Genomic DNA, 19,792 nt, shown 5'->3' with positions numbered 1-19,792 from the left:
TTTTTGGGACAGAGAGAGACAGAGTATGAACAGGGGAGGGGCAGAGAAAGAGGGAGACACAGAATCGGAAACAGGCTCCAGGCTCTGAGCCATCAGCCCAGAGCCCGACGCGGGGCTCGAACTCACGGACCGCGAGATCGTGACCTGGCTGAAGTCGGACGCTTAACCGACTGCGCCACCCAGGCGCCCCACAAAGACGCATTTTTTAAGCAAATCAAACTTTAAGGGTGACTTTATTATCCCCTCCTCCCATTTTTATAATTGAATAAAGGAAATTGTAACTTTTCCCTGCAATGCAGGCAGGGTTTTTCCCTCTCCGTAGTCATGACATTATATTTTTTGACCCAGGTGATCATTTTCATTCAATGGAGGGTGGGTGTAAAAAAAACAACAACATACCCCATGCTTGGATGATGCAAGTGTGTGAGCTTGCCTATTAGAATATTTTTTCTTTTTGCCTTACAGGCCAGTCTGATTGTGCACATCCAGTTCAGAGGATGCTAATATAAACCTTGCCCACCTCTCTCAGCCCATCTTTCTTACTCAGACAGTTTCCAAGCAGCTCTCTGATGGAGACACAGTCTTCAGTTTCCCGGACAAATTGCGCCACGGCCTTTGCTCCTGGCAGATGGCCCCTCACTGTCTCACTTTTGACACTGTCCAGGACAACTCCTCTGATGTCTTTGGGCTTTCCTGGCACACCAAAGATGATAAACAGGCCCAGGCAATCCTCTCCTATCAAGTTACAGAAATCTTCCAGCTTATCGAATCTACTTCTCTTCCTGGAAGGCTCCTCTGGCCCGGGTTCTGGATGTGAGAAGTCGCAAGGCTTAGACACCACAGGAGGAAGAGTAGACATCTGCAGGGTCTGCACTGCCAGCTGCAGCCTTATTTGCTTATCGGATCCCCAGAAGGTCCAAATCCAGTCTGCCCCAAACAGTACGGCTTGGTGCTTGGACATCTTGGTGGTGGTGAGCCACTCATCAACTCCCTTTTCTTGGCAGAAGGTGACAAAGTGGATTAAGAAGATCTCATTCAGAGTGTTTGAAGCTGGGCACAGGTTGCTCAGAGGATCTTCAAATCCAAGATAGTCCTTCAGTTTCTCAGCCGCATGGACTATCGCCTCACTGACAACCTCACCGACGCTGAAAACCTCTGTGCCATCTTTCAGAGCCAACTGTTGTGATGGTTTTTGCCCCATGTTCTCTGCAACCCATCAAGACTGCTTCCGAAGGTCACACGTGTGATCCTCATTCAGAGTGACTTCTTTTCCAGATTCAAAATCTTACAACGAAGTCACATCTGTTAACGTGGGCCTAGTTTTCCGACTCCACATTTATGTGGGGTAGCTAAGCGTATCTACACACAACTAAGCAAACACATTAGGTCTCCCTGTTTGCCAATGAGGCGTGTTGTATTCATACAGATTCCTGCTGGCTTATTAAGTGAGAGATAACTAACCTTCACCAAAAACATCTGTTCCTCTCTAGTTCTAGTCACTCAACTTTTAATATTTGGCAATCTCTTCCAAGACAGGTTTCCACTTTTCAGATTTTACTTAAATTAAAAGTAGCATTCAGTTTTTTAAAGAACCATACACGTCCTTCCATACAACTAGTGTCTTCAACTTTGCTGGTGAGTCCTTTCCCTTTGCTTTTCCGATAACCCCTCTGCCGTGATTCCTCACCCCCCCAGCCCAGCAGCCTGTTTCCTTTCATACAGAAATTCCTCTGAGTCCTCACATTTCTACCTGTTGATACGTGCTATAAGCTTCACCTCAATAAACGTATGGGAGTTTGTGAATTATAAAGCATTTGTGTCACTGTTCTCTACACCAGAAATAAAGCCCCGTGGGTATTCTGAACAAAGGAAAATAAAGTCACAGACAACAAAAATGAGGCAATCATCAATTGACTTTATTTCTTTTCATATGGTAATACCAGCAGTGTACAACATTTCGTAAATAAAATATATATCGTCAAAAAAATCTGAACTTTATCACATATCATCAGTTATGTTACACTGTCCTGAATAAAGAATATTTGGCATCTATAACAGTCTCCTGGTATTGTGTTAACCAGGTTTGGATAAGAAACTGTTTTTCAAATGGTGACAGATGTTTGCATTAAAATAAAACACTAATATGTAAGGAGTCCAATACAGTTACCAAACGACTAGTGGGGAGCAAAAGATTATTATTAGCATCAAATCATTTTAGTAATGAATAAACAGCAATTTAGTTCAACAGGCCCTTGTTGAAAAGCTTGATAACCTGCTAATAGCTTGCGAGATCACACAACCGACATTCAAACAGAATTTATAAGCACGTCCACTGGCGTATATGGAACTGCTCCCCCTGTGCCAGTTTGTGAAAACCTGTCTTTGCCAGGTTGGCTATTAGGAGAAGTGATGTAGTAGTGAATAAAACATAGAATAATTTTTCTAATACCCCTTAAAAAGTGATAAACACAACTATTTCTTGATAAATGATATTTGGGCCCTGTGCGATCAACAATCATGAACTACATTTTCATATCGCAATACAGCCATTATAAAACTCATGTTGTAGCTCAGAATTATTGAACCCTGGGACAAAATGTCCAAATATTCAGCTTCTTAAAAAAAAATCTCATTCATTGATAGTCTGAGAAATGTACGTTTAATAACATAAGGTAGACAGTGTTTTGATGTAATGAACTATTTAGCAAAGAGGAAAATAAGAAGCTTTAATACTGTAAAGGTTTTTGTTTTGTTTTGGTTTCTTCAGAAATCATTTCTATGTCTACATTTTGGGGGAACTCCTGAATGCATTCAAGTTAAGCGTATTTAAATGTCTCTTGAGTTCTTCCTTTGGAGGTAAAAGGATCCAAGATTAAGGTTGAACTTCTTAACTCTTCAACAATTTTGTGATGTATCATCAAAGGAGGGGTATTTCAGATATACTAATTTGGTTGGAATGATCAACAGCATTACAATTCAGTTGTGGAGAAGGAAAGATCATCCCAACCTTTCCATGAAACCAGCTGGTCCATGAAAATTCTGATCGCTGTGTTTGCTTTTCACCATCTGCCTTATGTCACAAGATAAAAGTTCTATTTTCTATGTACTAAATATGTACACATATTTTAAAAAATATATAAAAAAGGACCACGGGAGGCAAGGGGAGGTGTGGCTGGCACTTAGCGGGCACATTGAATGCTTAAAGAAATTCCACCTATTGATTTTGAAAACAGACGATGCTCTGCTTTGATGGCTGTGGTGCTGTCACACGGACGGACGCAGACGTGACAGAGTCATTCACAGACTGCTTCCTGCTTCCCACATCCTGCATACCGTGAAGGGGAATGGCAACACGACGGTAAAACACTCATATTAAATGCAATACTTTAAATATAATATATCACAGATTTGTACATTAAATAGAAGAAAAACGATTATCATCTCATTCACCAGTGTCTCCTTTTTCGTGGCGTCTTCAGAACGGGCACATACCCCCTGCTTTCGGTTTCCACTTCCACATGAGAAGTTGGAATAATAGACAGTAAACAATCTGCTGCTTGTTATGTGTTCTGTGAGTATTTGAGAAGGAAGGTGGAGAAAAGGCGAGGGGCTCCTGATGCTCATTTGAGGGCCGTGGTTTAAACGTTGGAGTCCTCGTCGGTGATGCTGGCACTGGGGGAACGGGCGGTGAAGTCTCTGAACATGTCGTCCTCCTTTAACATGTGCTGGGAAACAAGGAGACGGGGATCACACACACTGGGAGCCACGAGCTCAGAACTACACATCCTCCATGAAACATGTAGTCCTTTGGGGTTATTTTTTTTTTTAATTTTTTTTTTAACGTTTATTTAATTTTTGAGACAGAGAGAGACAGAGCATGAATGGGGGGGTGGTCAGAGAGAGAGGGAGACACAGAACCAGAAGCAGGCTCCAGGCTCTGAGCTGTCAGCACAGAGCCCGACGTGGGGCTCGAACTCATGGACCGCGAGATCATGACCTGAGCCGAAGTCGGCCGCTTAACCGACTGAGCCACCCAGGCGCCCCCTTTGGGGTTATTTTTAAACATATCTCGGAGAATTAACATTTTAAACTCATTTTATAGACTTACCGTTAGATTGTTGATGCCTTCAGAGAACGCACCTATCTGTCTCACTGTCCCTTCTGAATCTTCCATCTGCAAAGAACATACCATAACATGACCTCCTCATTTGCACAATTTCAAAGAAAGCACAGCAAAGTGAGCAAAAGTCTAAGAATAACGTGAGTGACACTGAATGGGATGGGTGCAACAGAACACTTCTCTCTTTTTTTTTTTAAATGTTTATTTATTTTGAGAGAAGAGAGAGGGAGGGAGGACAAGGGGGACAGAGAGAGGGAGGGAGGGAGAAGGGGGAGGGGCAGAGAGAGAGAGAGAGAGAGAGAGAGAGAGAGAGAATTCTAATCAGGCCCCATGCCCCCAGCACAAAGCCCGATGTGGGGCTCAATCCTACCAACTGTGAGATCATGACCCGAGCAGAAATCAAGAGTCAGGGGCACCTGGGTGCCTCAGTCAGTTGAGTGTCTGACCTCAGCTCAGGTCATGATCTTGTGGTTCGTGAGTTCGAGCCCCATATTGGGCCGCTGCTGTCAGCCTGTCAGCTCAGAGCCCACTTCAGATCCTCTGTCCCCCTCCCTCTCTCTGCCCCTCCCCTGCTTGTGCTCTCCTAAAAATAAATAAATACTAAAAAACAAAGGAAAAAAGAAAGAAATCAAGAGTCAGATGCTTCACCGACCGAGCCACCCAGGTGCCCCACAATAGAACACTTCTGATGAAACCTCCTTTCGTTACTGTAACCAGACATTAAATACTAGATGAAACAAGACTACCACATATAGCGCAATGCTCTGATGTTGACAATGACACCAAAGGATTGGTGTTGAAAGGGTAGTATTCAAATCCATGACTTCATACTGAAAAGGCTAACAGCTGTGTATTTCTGACTTGATTTAACACACAGATTTCCTTAATACAGAGACGATATAACATAGGTGAATAGCTCAGGCTTTGGAGCTGGCCTGGCAAGTTGGAATCCCAGTTCTTCTAGCAGCTCTTCTATCTTGGGTAAGTTACTGAATCTGTGCCTCGGTTTCCTTCTCTCTAGAATGAGGATAACCATGCTCTGTAGGTTTTAGGGTCACCATGAAAGTTAATATATGTTATGTGCTCAGGAGAGTGCCTGAAACATAGTAAGCAATCTGGAAGTTGTTGACTATCACCTTATCATTATCTTTATTTTATGGTGTTTGAGGAAAAACTGATTAGTAGACATAGTGCATGAAGTTTCCATTTTAGTGTTTCAATGCTGGAGGAACTTTCGTATACAGTGTTGCATTTACCTGCTCTAACCGGTCTAACTCATCTTCATCATACAGGCGCATGTCCAAACCAGGTTTAAATCCTTTCTTGCATGTACTTCCTGATGCCTGTCCCAATTCCATTGGACAAACATATTCTTCCCCATCCTCCTGTTTCTTCTTTCTCAGATTCCCAAAATTGCTGAAGGTCAGTTTCTTTGGCTTTAAAAGAAGAGCAAACATACAGGGATTTCATAAAATTCATGTGGCAAAAGATCAATAACATGCGTAATTATGCATTCCAACTACAGAGAAAATCAGTCGGATGATTCCATTGGTGTAACAAACATAAAAGCATCCTGGGTGTATGATTGACGCACCCAAGTATGATAACTAATCCTTATTATGAAGCTCAGAAGACTAAGCTTGTTCTCCTCATTCATACCAATTAGCTGGGTAGTCATTGTGAAAAGTCAAAAATGTCAAGAGCCTTGGTTTTGATTAAACAGGACTTCATGCAATGAGATATCTCAGAGATGAATCCAATTTTGCAAGGTTTTCCCATCTAAAATGAGCACAAGAAAATGGTCCTGACTTGTATTTTCTTTTTGGGGAAGCTATGATTATCGTAGATGCCTGTTATGCTTCCGTAACAGGATTGGAGGCTGTTAGAAGAATCCTCGCTCATTTGGAGACAGAACTTCCAGTGAAACTTGGAAGAGAAATTCCTAAGCAGATGGTGATCAGGCTGATGCTGAGAATTTTCTTTTCATAATGTTTATTTATTTTGAGAGAGAGAGAGAGAGAGAGACGGAGAGACGGAGAGAGGGAGTGCATGCAGGGGAAGGGCAGCGAGAGAGAGAGGGAGAGAAAGAACTCCAAGCAGGCGCCATGCTGTCAACGCAGAGCCCAAAGCAGGGCTCGATCTCACAGTTTGTGAGATCACGACCTGAGCAGAGATCAAGAGTCAGACGCCTAACCGACTGAGCCACCCAGGTGCCCCATGATACTGAGAATTTAGGTACCACAGAATCCCCTAGACGTTTCAAATCCAGTACATCTTTTAAGGGAGAAAAGGAGCTGAAGAGAAAGTGTCAGGAAGGTAGAGGAGGTAATAACAAACAACAACAACAACAACAACAAAACATTATATGTATGTACATAAAGAACTTGGTACATACTTGTGGAGAAGCTGATAAACCCTATCTCCACATTAAGTTTGTTGAGATAACAGGCACAGAAGAGTGCACAGAGAAATGATTTTTTTTTAATTTTTTAAAAAATCTTTATGTTTTGAGAGAGAGAGGCAAAGTGCAAGCGGGGGAGAGACAGAGAGAGAGGGAGACACAGAATCTTAAGCAGGCTGAGCTGTCAGCACAGAGCCTGACATGGGGCTTGAACCCACAGACCGTGAGATCATGACCTGAGCAGAAGCTGGACACTCAACCGACTAAGCCACCCAGGTGCCACCCACTGAGAAATGATTTAAAAGAAGAAAAAGTAATCTGAATTTGGTATGACCCATGAATCTGGGTCAATCTGGAAAGAGTCATTCTCTGCTGGTCTACCTTGAATCATTTCTTAAGTATCTTTTTCTAACTTTCAAGGTTGGCCAACTGTAAGCCAGACAAGCTGAATCTGTGTGAGAAGAAATCCTCCTCTTAGAATGGATTTATCCACAGAACAAATGCAATCGATAGTTAAGCCCAAGTTGCAAACTCTCTGTGTTCGCAATGTACTGACTGCATGCCAACATCATACTCTTCGTTACTGTTAACGCTAATAAAATAAATGATTTGAGTAAAGAAGCCCCCAAAAAGAAGCTTTCAAAAATGCATTTTCTTCCTTACTCTTAAAAATGGATGCACTATCAGGGGCACCTGGGTAGTGCAGTCAGTTAAGCATCTGACTCATGATCTCAGCTCAGGTCGTAGTCTCACAGTTCGTGAGTTCAAGTCCTGCATCAGGCTCTGCACTGATGTTGGAGAGCCTGCTTGGGGTTCTGTCTCTACTTCTCTCTGACCCTCCCCCACTTGTGCTCTTTCTCTCTTTCTCAAAAGAAATAAACTTTAAAATAAAAATAAAATAAAAAAATGACAGACTATCAATTCATCCACAAAACTTTACAAACCCCACAAAAATGCCTGACCCAGATGGGTAAAAACTGAGCCCCCGCTTTAGTTTTTGCTTTAAGCAATTATTAGAAGGCACAAGCTCGGACCAACCTTCACTTTGGCAGTGGCTGTTAGAAGTACATAATCTGGTAACTCCATGGCATCACGCTTTTGGTGCTGGGCCTCAGCACCAATCAGAAGGTTGAAATGAGTGGCCAAATGTCTTCGCAAGAGGGTCTTACTTGGTGGGATATTCAATAACTGAGCCATTGTTTCTACATTAAAACGAGGTTCTAGAACCTAGAAGAAACATCAAGATTGTTTAAGGCACCACAAACCATGTACGTCTGCCCTGTGCTTTATAATTTGCAAAGCTCTTTCATTTAGTTGTCACCAATGACCCCTCAACTACCCAGTGAGACAGACTGACTATGAACCTCGATCTTCAAGCCACACACCTTTTCTTTATCTTGCCTAAGCTAGTGAGAGAGCTGGTCCTGACATCCAGGCAGTACCAAAGTTAGGGCTTCTAGCTCTCTGAAGTGGTCTCTGGGATGCCTTTGGAAGTCAGCTCCTTGCACAACATCAACGTGCAGAAATACAATCTGTATGTTTGTAGGTGTTTCAAAACATGATCATATGAGGACCAGTGGCCAGTGTCTCTTACCCAACATAAGAGACAATAAATGAGAAACAGGTATAAATCTGGTCTAGAGTTATATGACATAAAGAAAAACCATGGGAAAAAATGCTCAGAAAGTAAAGACTCACTAGAAATGGTACCAGAGGGTTCGGTTAGGTGACTCTAGGGTATGACAAGCAAACTGATAATAACCTACTCATGAGACAAAGAAGTCAATTTTTAAATTAAAAGAGAGTTTTACCATGAGCCCACCATGAACACCACTGCCTCTGAGATTGGGGGCATATTCTGCCAAGTCCACGGAGCGTAGCCACTCCATCACACGATGGTTGGTCCACTGCTGAACCTCTGATGGGGTGATGCTATTCTATGAGAACAAACACCAAGAGCTTCAGTCATTGACGATGGGATTCCAAACATTAAAACTTCAAATTCTAAAAAGTCTGCTGCAAAGAGCAGTTACTTGATGTCCCACTCAGTGTTTACAGAAAGAGTGAAAAGGTATTTACTGGTCTGAATTTTGTTTTAAGGCATCCATGTTATGGTTTCAAGCTTTTTTACAAACTAATAAAGCAGTGCTTTAGGGAAAGCGAGTCTTTTTTTTGTTTTTAGTTTATTTATTTATTTTGGGGGGAGCAAGGGCAGAGAGAGAGGGAGACAGAGAGGGAGAGAGAGTACCAGGTAGGCTCCACGCTATCAACACACAGCCCAACAACATGGGCCTCGAACTCATGACCTGTGACATGATGACCTGAGCTGAAATCAAGAGTTGAAGAGTTGGACACTCAACCAACTGAGCCACTCAGGCGCCTCAAGAAAACCAAGTCTTTGTAGTGATATTTAACTCTGTGGCTTAAGGAAGCAGAAAAATACACCCAAGAAAAGGAGGAAGGGTAATTAAACAATCTTTGTGTTTTAGTTACACAGGTGGAGCTGTCATGGGGGGAATGGAAGGAAGGTAGGAAAACAAAGCCCCAGAAGGTAATGAGGTTGGATTGGAAGCTCTGTGGAAACCAGAAGCTTCTCCTGCAGACTCCACAAAGAAATGGGTGTTGGCTCTGCACACACACACACACACACACAGTCTCACGCATGGAAAGTGCAGGCTGTATAATAAATCTGAACCCCAGGTGCTACCTCATCAGATGGCCGCCTCCGCAGACAGTTTGGTTCAAAGTTATTGATCCTCAGGACCTGAATAGCCCTTTTGATACTGAGATGGTGCAGCACACTCACAACCTTCAAAGACAGTAAGTCATCCTGCAAAAAAGAACAAAAAGAGGAACTCGCTGAGCTCTAAGGATCTTCTTAGGGAAATCTCAGAAAACCTGAGCAAAAGTAGAAAAGCCCCCTAACCAAAATGCCTCCAGTGCTTGTCAGTGTTTTCAAACCTTTGATTTAGTAACAAAACCTTTTTTCCTGTTCCAAACAAAATCCTCTCCAGGACCCCATTAAAAAGAAAAAAAAAATTAATGTTCCAACAGAAGCCAACTTCTACCTGTTTCTCTCTCTTCCAGACATTCTGAGATAGGACCATGGGACCCCACAGCTCTGAAGAACATTTTTGAAAAGCACCTGCTGGGTCACTGCAAAAAGTGATCCTCTTTGAAGTGATGTGTTAAGAGCACATGATGTTCACTGATGATCACAGCTTGGTTTTCTGAGCTAAGGCACATCACTGTTTTAGGGAAAACCAGAGGAATGTCTCTGCTATACTATTCCCCCAGCCTCAAAATATCTCTAGTTCTGGATTATTATGCTTTAACTAGCAGATGCTGTGAATAATTTTGGAAACTTTATGTTGATCAATGCAAAGGTTTTGGTGAGAGTTAAAAAGAAGAAGTTGTAAGTAGCAACATATAGCACCACCAGTTCCTTGAAAGGGTACCTTTCTCCAGTCTGTGGTTACTGGGAATGTTTCAAACATACCAATCACACCAAAACAAATTACTTCAGAAGGTGATGTGGAGGGCAGTGTCAAGATAAGCACCAGTCTACTTCCAAACACACCCAGAAAATAAAACAAGAATAACATCCATTTTAGGCACACCTTACTGATAGCATGCTTCTTGGGGGGGGGGGGAGGGGGGTTGGAAGGGGAGGTAGATCGATTACAGAAATAGTTTTTAAATAAAAATATTAGACAATCAGCTAAAATTCTTAAGGCTACTAACTGAGCAAACATTTTTTCCCTGAAAATTTTCTGGATAAATTTCTTAAAGGCAATGCCTTATGGTAAGTTAGAAAGGGCATTTCACATATTTTAATCTAAGAGCGAGACACCCATTCAAAACATTCCCAGGTGGACTATTTTCAACTAATTAAAGTACCAGATTAAAAAAAATTTAAATGCGTAATGATTGAAATGTAAATACAAGGCTAATTATTTTAGCTTAAGGGATTTTAAAAGTAGGGGCTATTTTCTTTTAAATCAAACCAGACTTTTTTTAGATTTAAAAAGAGCTTTCATTTTTAAGTAATTTTAGATTTACAGAAGAGTTATCAAAGCAGAGCAAAGTCCCATATACCCTTCGTTCAGCTTCCCCTTACGTTAACAACTTATATAACCATGACATAGTCATCAAAACGAAGGAGTTAACATAGATTATAAAAAATGATAACTAAACTGCAGACTTCATTCAAATTTCACCAGTTTTTCCACTACGTCCTTTCTCCATTCCAGGATCCAACCCAGGGTACCATATTAAAAACAGATTTTTTTGTGACTTAGAACTCCTGGGGTCAAATTTTCTAAGATAATATATTCTTTTATAGCCACAAAAGTTATATGCACTTCCTTTGTGATTTTAAGCCTGAATCTGCTCGCATTCCTGCAGGAACAAACCTATACCTAGACGGGCAGGCAAGAATTTACGAAATTTGTTTTAGGCTGAGCATCAAGAGCAGGAATCTGGAAAAAGCTTAGGTTAAAATGCTCTGTGACTTTCTACCACTTTCTAGCTGTGGAAAGCTGGCTAAGTTACTCAATTTCTCAGTTCTTTCACTCCCTCGTCTAAAAACTGGGGACAAGAAGAGTGCTAACTCAAGTTCTGCCGAGACTTGAGTATTAATATGAGTATAGTGCTTGCAAGAGAGTGCCTGGTACACAGTAAATGTTCAATGTACCACATGTTGGGTGTTATTTCAAGCAGGTATACGATACGTGCCCACCAAGGTACAGACTTGGGTTCAATGACACAGAAGAAAACAAAGCCCATCAGATGAACCTCAAATTTGATCCTGAAAAAATTGGTGTTTGAAAATTTCAACTTATTTAAAGAAGATACTATGGTAGATGGTTCCAGAGCCCAGCTGACAAAAGGCCCTTTAAATAAAAGCATGTAATGTAATAGTACACTAATAGTCCTATGGAATCTAGAATAGGTTCTCCTGGAATCTGTCTCTCCCCACTGTTGTAAAGTAGGGACAAGTCCTTCCACCTCTTGGATGGAAGGCTAGAAATAAGAAACAATAATGAAGGAATCAGAGGTGGTCTACCTCACCCTACTTCTTCTTTACCCTGGTAACTCCTGCCCTAGTCAAATGGAGCTGAAGTGGGAAAGGAAGCAAGTTTCAGGTAATAGTCTCAAAAGTGGAAGGGAGGAGAGAAGACAAGTCTCTGTAGATGTCAGGTCAGAAGGACGGTCTCTTCTGAGTGGATACTGCATATAGGAATGTGTAACTCAGAAATTGCCAGGGCTCCAAAACTCTACATTCTAGTTTTTAAACATCTTTATTACATATAATTCACATACTAGAACATTTATGCAAAGTGTGCACCTCAATTGTACATTGTTGAATATATATAAAATCAACTTTCTGGACAGCTTAGTTATTTTTTTAAAGTTTACTTATTTATTTGAGAGGAAGAGAGAGAGAGAGAGAGGATATAGAGAATACCAAACAGGCTCTGTGTTGTCAGCACAGAGCCCAACATGGTGCTTGATCTCACAAACCGTGAGATCATGACCTGAGCAGAAATCCAGAGTTGGACACTTAACTGACTGAGCCACCCAGGTTCCCCATGGACAGCTTAGTTTAGATTAGGTTTCACATAGCTTAAATCAGAGTTTCAAATTTCCCAGTGGTGTTGCAATCATCAAATCCTACAACTTCAACTTAACAGAAAATATTACTGCTCTTCTCAAGTTAAGGCAACACCTTCAAACCCTGGTGCAATCATTTTGAAAACAATGTATTTTACTCACTCTATTTCTGTGTTTCTCAGAGAAAAACAATTTTACCTCTCCCCACCTCCAAAAAACAACTGGGAGTAAATCACTTACAACAGTCATGTAATGGAGCATTCGACCATCTACTCGTCCTTCGTCAAACTGCGTCTTGTACTGGGGGAGACCAATATCATCCAACCATCCTAAAGGAGAGAAATCAGTGTTGTTAGTGAGGCACAGAACACCTGTACTTATGATTAAAAAGAAAAAGCAGCTTTACTTTTTCATTCATTCGTTTGTTCGTTCATTCATTCATTCATAAATGAATGAACCCTCTTACGAGTGACCCAGTTGAAATCCAGCTTTCCGTGATTGGTTTCTTCTTCGGAGCCCAGGGCTTGCAGTGCCAGCTGGAGTTTCTTTCGATGAAGTGAATGCTTAATTCCAAGTTCCTAAAATAATAAACAGAAACACCAGCTTTACAATTCTGTCAATATGGGCTGGATACCACTGGCAAAAAATGCAAATTCTCCCCAAGGGAAGCTAGTGTTAAAGAGTCAACAATCACATTAAATCAGTGTACTAGCTCAGGCTAGTGAGATGTTGCTGAACAAAAGCCCTCTAGAAAGCCAAGACCACTGCAATTGGTTTAGTGGCATGCTATACTCCCTACTAGGCTCCTTCCTTCGCAAGACTGGGATTATAGCACACAAAAGAAAAATTCTACTGTTTTTGTACCAAATGTTAAATAATTAGGAAGAAATGTTAAATAATTAGACATAAGATGTAAGGCTCCTTTTCTTTCCCCCTTAATGTAAAGCTGAATTGAGAAGTGGGGCCCATGCTAAGCCACAGAATGATTTTGAGAAATATGAGCTTAAGGTTTATTATTATGTCTATACAACTATTTCTCGTTAAAATGCCCAGTGGCTTACATGTTTCATAAGGAACCATTAAGAACAGGTACTTCTTGTTAAGTCCGTGAAATAAGGAAAAAAAAAAAGAGTGTGAAGTAGAAAACATAAATGTTTTCAAGAGTACTGACTGGTTCCACCCACTCCCCTTTCTAGAAATCCTACATTCATAGTCTCTTTCTCAGTATCCATTGTCTAAACAAACAGAGAAGTAGTCACCTTCTCTAGATCTTGTTGAGAAGCCTGCAAAAGTGTTTGGCCAGATGCAATCCAATGCTTTCCAGAATTCAGGTAGGACCCCAAGCCTTGTTCCACAAGCCAATTGCAAACTTGTTCCTTGGTCCATTTGGCAAATGGCATGTCCAAGTCACTGTAGGAAAAGGAACAACTGCATGAAAAACAATTCAGAGGCCAACCCTGTGACTTATCATCAAGACTGAACAACTATATATCGAATTGACATGGGAATTCCCTGGTGGTATCCATTTGAATACCATGGAAAAGTTTCAGGACATATTTGGAGGAGGAAATGGCACTGGAGTTAAAAGTTACCTCATAAGACCATGGTTTTTATTTCAAATGTAACTACAAAAGGTTCAATATGATTGCGCAAGAACGCGTCATATGGAAGAAAACCAAGTTGAAAGAACAAGTCAAGTCACTGTGCTAGTTTCAATCAATGTTGCTTGAAGACTGAATTCCAAAACAGAAAACACTAGGTTAGACTGAAAGAAATCAAGTCTAACTTGAGTTAACTTTAGCAGAATTATGGTTTCTCTCCAGGTGGTAACCAATGGGAAGAGAGCAATATGCCATCACTGAGTATAGAAAAATGTAAACAACGACAAAAGAAAAATGTAATCAAAGCAAAGTTCTGGGTTTTTTGGTTTTTTACTTTGACACATAGTGTGTTCCTCTTTGAAAAAAAAAATGTGTAAATAAACAAGACTTTTTTTTTTTTTTTTTTTTAAGCACAAGGAAGTCCTCCACTGTGTACAAAGAGAACATATGGCAAACGAGACTCCAGTATTTGAAGAAAGCTAGAGTTTCCTCCTTGATGAAACTTGTGTCCAGTCTTCTGCGTGAGTGGGAGGGACCATGTTTAAAGGGTTTCTAGCCCATTATCACATTCAAAAGATTTAGTATCAATGATTTGTACTAGATGTTTGCCAACCCCACCCTCTTTATTCTTAGTAGGTCAGTGTAGTAATCTCAAACCGGCCCTAAATTGGGATAAGAGTGAAGGAAAAGTTCACAGAGTCTTAACAGAGAAAACATCACAAGGTCCTGATAAATTTAGTAATTCTGACAGAATTTACATCTTTAGGTGCTTTCACAGAATCCATTAGTCATTAATGTTGCTTGAACAGTTACCATTTGCCAGATACTTAATGCATATAAACTCAATTACCTTTTGGGGAATGTACTAATTAACACCATGGAAACAAGGGCACAGAGCATGAAAGTAGTTGCTCAAGGTGACCCAGGTTATAGGAAGTGGTAAGGCCAGAAATCAGATCCAAACAGTCTGTGTCCAGAACTTAACCACTATGCTATCCCATCTCTCCAGAGTTGTGCTTTAGAGTACTTACAGTAATTATTTTCTCTGTCAAATTTAAGTCCAAAAATCATTCCAACCGAGACGTTGCTGACACTTTAGCACTGGTCCCTCCCCTAGCTCACAGAGCCCCCCATCTTCTGCATGATTTTCACCAACCAATGCCAAATGGCACTGCCCTATAAAGATGATGGACCCTTTCGCTAGACACAACAGTAAGCAATGGATTCCACCATCCAACCCAGGGACAATACTAACATCGCAGGTGTTCCCGGCCATGACACTTAAGTAGACATGTAAAAAGTTCATTCATTCGGCTGTTCTCACCTGTTAGACTGTCCCAAATCTCGAGACCAACCCAGTCGCGGCCCTGCGGTTGCCCTTGTTCCTCCTCTTTTGAATTCAGGCTCAGACATGTCATCTGGGTTGAATGTAGTTGACTGACTTCTCCTAAGTCTGAACAGAAGACACAATACCATGTTGCCTTGTATGAGACCTGAAGAGACCTTAGACTTTAATCAGAACATTGCTTATGTATGGTCGGAACAGATACTTGGATTTCAACGTTAACTGAGACCCAATGAGTTAATGAATTCCAGATCACAATCTTCCTTCCATAAAGGGAACACAAAAGACTTAAAGTTTCACACTTCTTTCCCGCCAATTTTCCATTTATTCCTACATTTGAGCAACATATAATACAAAGCCCACTCCATTTGTGTGCTCTGTTACTTACTTTCCAAAGAGTTTCATGATACCTCTGGATTTCTTTTTGGAATCTGGCGATGGCGGAGATATCTGGAAGGGACTACTTCCCGGCGCATCTTTTGGCCGGGAAGATACACCAGCAAGATCTAGGTGCTCAGCTGTCTCCTTCTCTGTTTCAGCTATTCCAAGAACAGAATACAAACTCAATGAGCTTTAAGTATGGAATGAATGTGACTAAATGTTATTAACCTTTTTGGCTTTAGCAATTGTTATACATTCTTCTTCTGTTGTTCTTTCATCAGTGATTTACAAATAGCACCCTACAAATACTAAAAATGGAACACAGATGTATGTTTTGCTCTGTTGGCTGTTCTGTATAAATTAACAGTATGTAGAATATTTTGTATGATATTGTGTATAGATTAACTTACAAGTGATAGCCTCTTTGAGATTCAAAAGTATGAGAGGATTGTAATAATCTTTCCTCGAGTGATTGAATTAATAATGAAATCATTCTCAATCTTCGCAAAGCACTTGGTACTGTGGACTCCCTCCTACATTCTTCAACATCACCATCTCCTTCATCTTCTTGTTATGACACTCTCCCAAATCTGCCATCTGATAGTTTCTTCTTTGCTGTAGCACCTGTTTTCTCTTCCTCTTTCACTCCAAGATTCTGCTCTACGTCCCCTCAGTAGGATCTCTCGACAAGCTCACCCACTCCACGCTCAGCACTAAATGATGGCTTCCCTCATATATAAGCAGCTGGTATCAAAACCTGTGGACCTAATCTCTGTCCCCAGGCTCAGTATATGAACATCTATGGATACTCCCAACTTGGTGTGCCAGGGACATCTTGAACTCAACAAACCATGCAATTTTCCTGAGTCTTCTCTTAAATTTGCTTTTTAAATATTTCCTTAATACTAATTAATATTCTCCCTCTTACTCCAGTTCAAACTCTTTGTCATAGTCTTTTCACTCCCTCCTCTCCTTTGCCATTTACATCAAATCTCAGTTACCAATTTCCATCAATTCTTTTTGCAAGAGATGTATTCCTATTTATCTCTTGTTATGTGCTGAGAAAAGAATGAACTGATAGGCATAAATTTTTCTTTAGATATAAAATCAGTGCCTGTTGATTCTGCCTTGAAAGAATAACATCCAAATTTGCTGCTACTCAGTTTCTGAGCATTAACTAGCTTAATTCATTCAGCTGTCCCTTCATGGATGATGCCACACTAGCAAACACAAGGGGTACTGTTTCCTCAATGTGAGACTGTATGCTTTTTCAGGAAAGCAAAAATTGTACACAAATCACAGGAATGATGTTTCAGCAAGATAAAAAGTTGCAGAGATTGACTTTTCTATGAAGCACAGCTGTGATTATAGGTTATAATAAGCAGTACTCGGCTCTTAGCATTGACAATTTATTTCTTCTGAGAAAGATGCAAAAAAAATTTGAAAATAGTTGTCTGGATTTTATCCCATGTTTATCCTAGAAATGTAAGACTACAAAGAGAGAGGTTACCTTTACTGACCCACATGAAGAGGCATGTGGGTACCTAAGCAAGATAATAAAACCAAAATCCAAAGGAGCCTTTGAAACCCTAAAGCCATCATGGGTACTGGCATGCCTGAAAATGTTGCCTAACTCACCCTCATTTAAGAAGCATCCTGTTCTTATTTTTTGTCTTGAGGATGCTTTTTCCCTACTGAGCCTCCCCCTCTCCTTAAATCACTTTGGGGGTGACTCCTCGGATATCACATAGAGCTCCTTTGGGTGTCACTAAACGTCACCTCCATCTTCAAAGCAATCAATGCCGGAATGATGTCCCCCGAATGAAGTAAGTCTGAGATGACCATTTTCAACATCTTCTAGAGACTTCTCTATTTGGTTGAAAACATTTCTCTCTGGGGATAACGTAAACATGGAGAAGAAGGTACTGCTGGGACCTGGGAGTTAGTGTGAGACAGTGTGCACTCGAAGGGTGAAAAGGCTGGAATTTATGATGCAGGATAGTCCTGCCCTGGTCTCCGAGGGGTGCTGTGTGCACTTCCAGGTCCCCCCAGAGCCCCTCGCGAGGTGTCATTAGCATGGGTTAAAACAGCATTTAGGCTTGGAAGCATAGGCTCTACAGAGAGTCCTAATTTTCAGCAGGAGGTGGAAGGAACTCTCTGGAGTAAAGGACTACATTTCCTGATTGCTGCCAGCTCGCTTTCTAGAGATCACAGATGCCCAGGGCAAGGATTAGCTCAGTTTGGAGGACAGCACTGGCAAAGGCTGGCATGCAGGGGTACGATACCTAAGGTGGGTGCACTGGCACTTCGTTTACGATCTTCAGATATCCCAACAACGCACACAATCACACGCAGCCCAATGGAGAGAACACAGGAGAATGGCAAAATGAAACACGGATCAAACTCCTACTCACAAAATACACACAGTGGGAGGAAAGGCAAGCACCACACTGTGCTTCCAACGTTGCAGACTCCATTAGCAGTTTCAATATGGGGTTAATCTACTTTCAAAACAGATGAGAAGCTTCTACCCACTTTCAAAACAGATGAGAAGCTGTTTACAATGAAGTCAGAGGGCATCAGGGTTTTTGGTCTTTCCTCTACGTTTATGCTCCAACAAGGAGAGCAGGGTGAAAGCCTACCCAGAACTATCTTTACCACTGAATTCAACCGATGGAAGCCTTTTTTTTTTTTTTTTTTTCCTAACTTTTCCCCCAAGTCATTCACCTTCATTTCTGAGAAAGAGAAAAACACACAAATAGATGAACAAGGGAAGAGATCGATCTTTTCCTCATTCTGAAAGAATTAAAGCAAAGGCACTTTGGCCACACATACCCAAGTTGGGGGCACTTGCTGTCCTCTTGTTACTTTTTATTTTAAAAAAGCCACGCCCAAAGGAAGATCTGGCTTTTCGAGTGCCAAAGGGGTTGTCATCCATGGAGGCATCATGTCCTGGAGCTTTTGGAGGGAGGCTTCCAAATGGGCTGCTTTCTGCCGGAGTTTTATCCTGAGAGAGAAGTAATAATAAATGTAACACAGCACTAACTTGCATAATTATTAGCACATGCCAGGTGCAACACCTGATATGTTACATATTTGACTTTATTTTGAAAAATGATGGAACTAACAGATTGATTACAAATATTATAAGTTTAAAAGGTCAATGCTGAAGGCTACTTAAGAAAACAACAGCTATGGCAGCAACAAAAACCTAGTCATCACTCACGTGCTTAGGACTTGAAATATTTAAGGTATAGAAATCCTAAAATTTGGGGGCGCCTAAGTGGCTCAGTCAGTTGAGTGTCTGACTTTGGCTTAGATCATGACCTCACAGTTCGTGAGTTCAAGCCTCTGTGCTAACCACATGGAGCCTGGAGCCTGCTTCGAGTTCTGTGTCTCCCTCTCTCTCTGCCCTTTCCTGCTCGCGCATGCACGCTCTCTCTCCCTCTCTCTCAAAAATGAATAAACATTTTAAAAAATTTTAAAAAAAGCCAACACTGTAAAAAAAATTCTCAATTTTTATTTGCCTCATTCCCCTCAAGGACATGGAAATAAGATATTACATAACCAGAACACCAGTAGGTTTCTTACTTTTCTAACAATTATGACACATATTTGGCTATAACACAGTTCAGTCTTTGTAATATAACTGCATCAGTAGAAGCCCAATATAATATAATCACTCTACAAAGCAGGCATTAACCCCACTTCTACACCAGCAGTATAAAGAGATTCTACTCTAGTTATTTTAAATATTCTTCTCAAAGAATTAATAATAAAATGAAGACACAGTGACTGTTAAATATTAAAAAAAAATTTTTTTTAATGTTTATTTCTGAGAGAGAGAGAGAGAGAGAGAGAGAGAGACAGACAGACAGAGCATGAGTGGGGGAGGGGCAGAGAGAGAGGGAGACACAGAATCTGAAACAGGCTCCAGGCTCTGAGCTGCCAGCAGAGCCTGATGCGGGGCTCGAACTCACAAACCGTGAGATCATGACCTGAGCTGAAGTCGGTCGCTCAACCAACTGAGCCACCCAGGTGCCCCTCTTCTCAAAGAATTAATAATAAAATGAAGACACCATCAGTGACTGTTAAACATTTTTTTTTAAGTGGTGTTCTGGAATATATTCATATCTTGCCTGCAAGTTACCAAACACGGATGACTAATTTTCAAAGACTATGCAGATATACTTAATATCAAAACTAAACTTGCTATAATTAAATTTTTCTTCCTTGATTTAGAAGCCACTTGGGCTGTCCACAATATTTCAAGGTATTTATGAAGAACTGTAATTAAGTTATACTTGTATTATTTTTTTAATTTATTT

General features: G+C 40.9%; 2 protein-coding genes across 31 annotated transcripts in view; both read right to left on the bottom strand.

Annotated features, from left to right (window-relative positions):
• Positions 1–465: 465 nt before the first annotated feature.
• Positions 466–1,902, bottom strand: REP15 (RAB15 effector protein). The gene has a single exon (XM_045464440.1). It carries the CDS (start codon positions 1,199–1,201, stop codon positions 491–493), a length of 711 nt encoding a protein of 236 aa, XP_045320396.1. The 5' UTR covers positions 1,202–1,902; the 3' UTR covers positions 466–490.
• Positions 1,896–19,792, bottom strand: part of PPFIBP1 (PPFIA binding protein 1) — a 173,431-nt gene continuing 155,534 nt past the window's right edge. For 23 of the 30 annotated variants that reach the window (XM_045464428.1, XM_045464413.1, XM_045464419.1 and 20 more), the window contains 13 exons: positions 18,300–18,471; positions 17,750–17,782; positions 15,472–15,622; positions 15,063–15,191; positions 13,397–13,547; positions 12,604–12,715; positions 12,378–12,466; positions 9,229–9,351; positions 8,333–8,458; positions 7,560–7,748; positions 5,377–5,556; positions 4,109–4,174; positions 1,896–3,725 (listed from right to left, as the gene is read on the bottom strand). In XM_045464428.1, coding sequence (XP_045320384.1) covers positions 3,639–3,725; positions 4,109–4,174; positions 5,377–5,556; positions 7,560–7,748; positions 8,333–8,458; positions 9,229–9,351; positions 12,378–12,466; positions 12,604–12,715; positions 13,397–13,547; positions 15,063–15,191; positions 15,472–15,622; positions 17,750–17,782; positions 18,300–18,471 — 1,608 coding nt within the window. In that variant the 3' untranslated portion in view covers positions 1,896–3,638. The remainder of the gene's footprint in view (positions 3,726–4,108; positions 4,175–5,376; positions 5,557–7,559; positions 7,749–8,332; positions 8,459–9,228; positions 9,352–12,377; positions 12,467–12,603; positions 12,716–13,396; positions 13,548–15,062; positions 15,192–15,471; positions 15,623–17,749; positions 17,783–18,299; positions 18,472–19,792) is intronic. The other 7 variants (XM_045464422.1, XM_045464432.1, XM_045464434.1 and 4 more) reach the window with 1 other exon arrangement.

This window comes from Leopardus geoffroyi, chromosome B4, assembly GCF_018350155.1.
Source record: "Leopardus geoffroyi isolate Oge1 chromosome B4, O.geoffroyi_Oge1_pat1.0, whole genome shotgun sequence".
Classification (NCBI taxonomy): domain Eukaryota; kingdom Metazoa; phylum Chordata; class Mammalia; order Carnivora; family Felidae; genus Leopardus; species Leopardus geoffroyi.
Note: the sequence above shows the minus strand (reverse complement) of the source record. Positions and strands in the feature narration are given on the sequence as shown.

Bases quoted from the DNA above. Each gene is read 5' to 3' on its own strand.
- REP15 (XM_045464440.1), bottom strand. From the start codon at position 1,201: ATGGGGCAAAAACCATCACAACAGTTGGCTCTGAAAGATGGCACAGAG.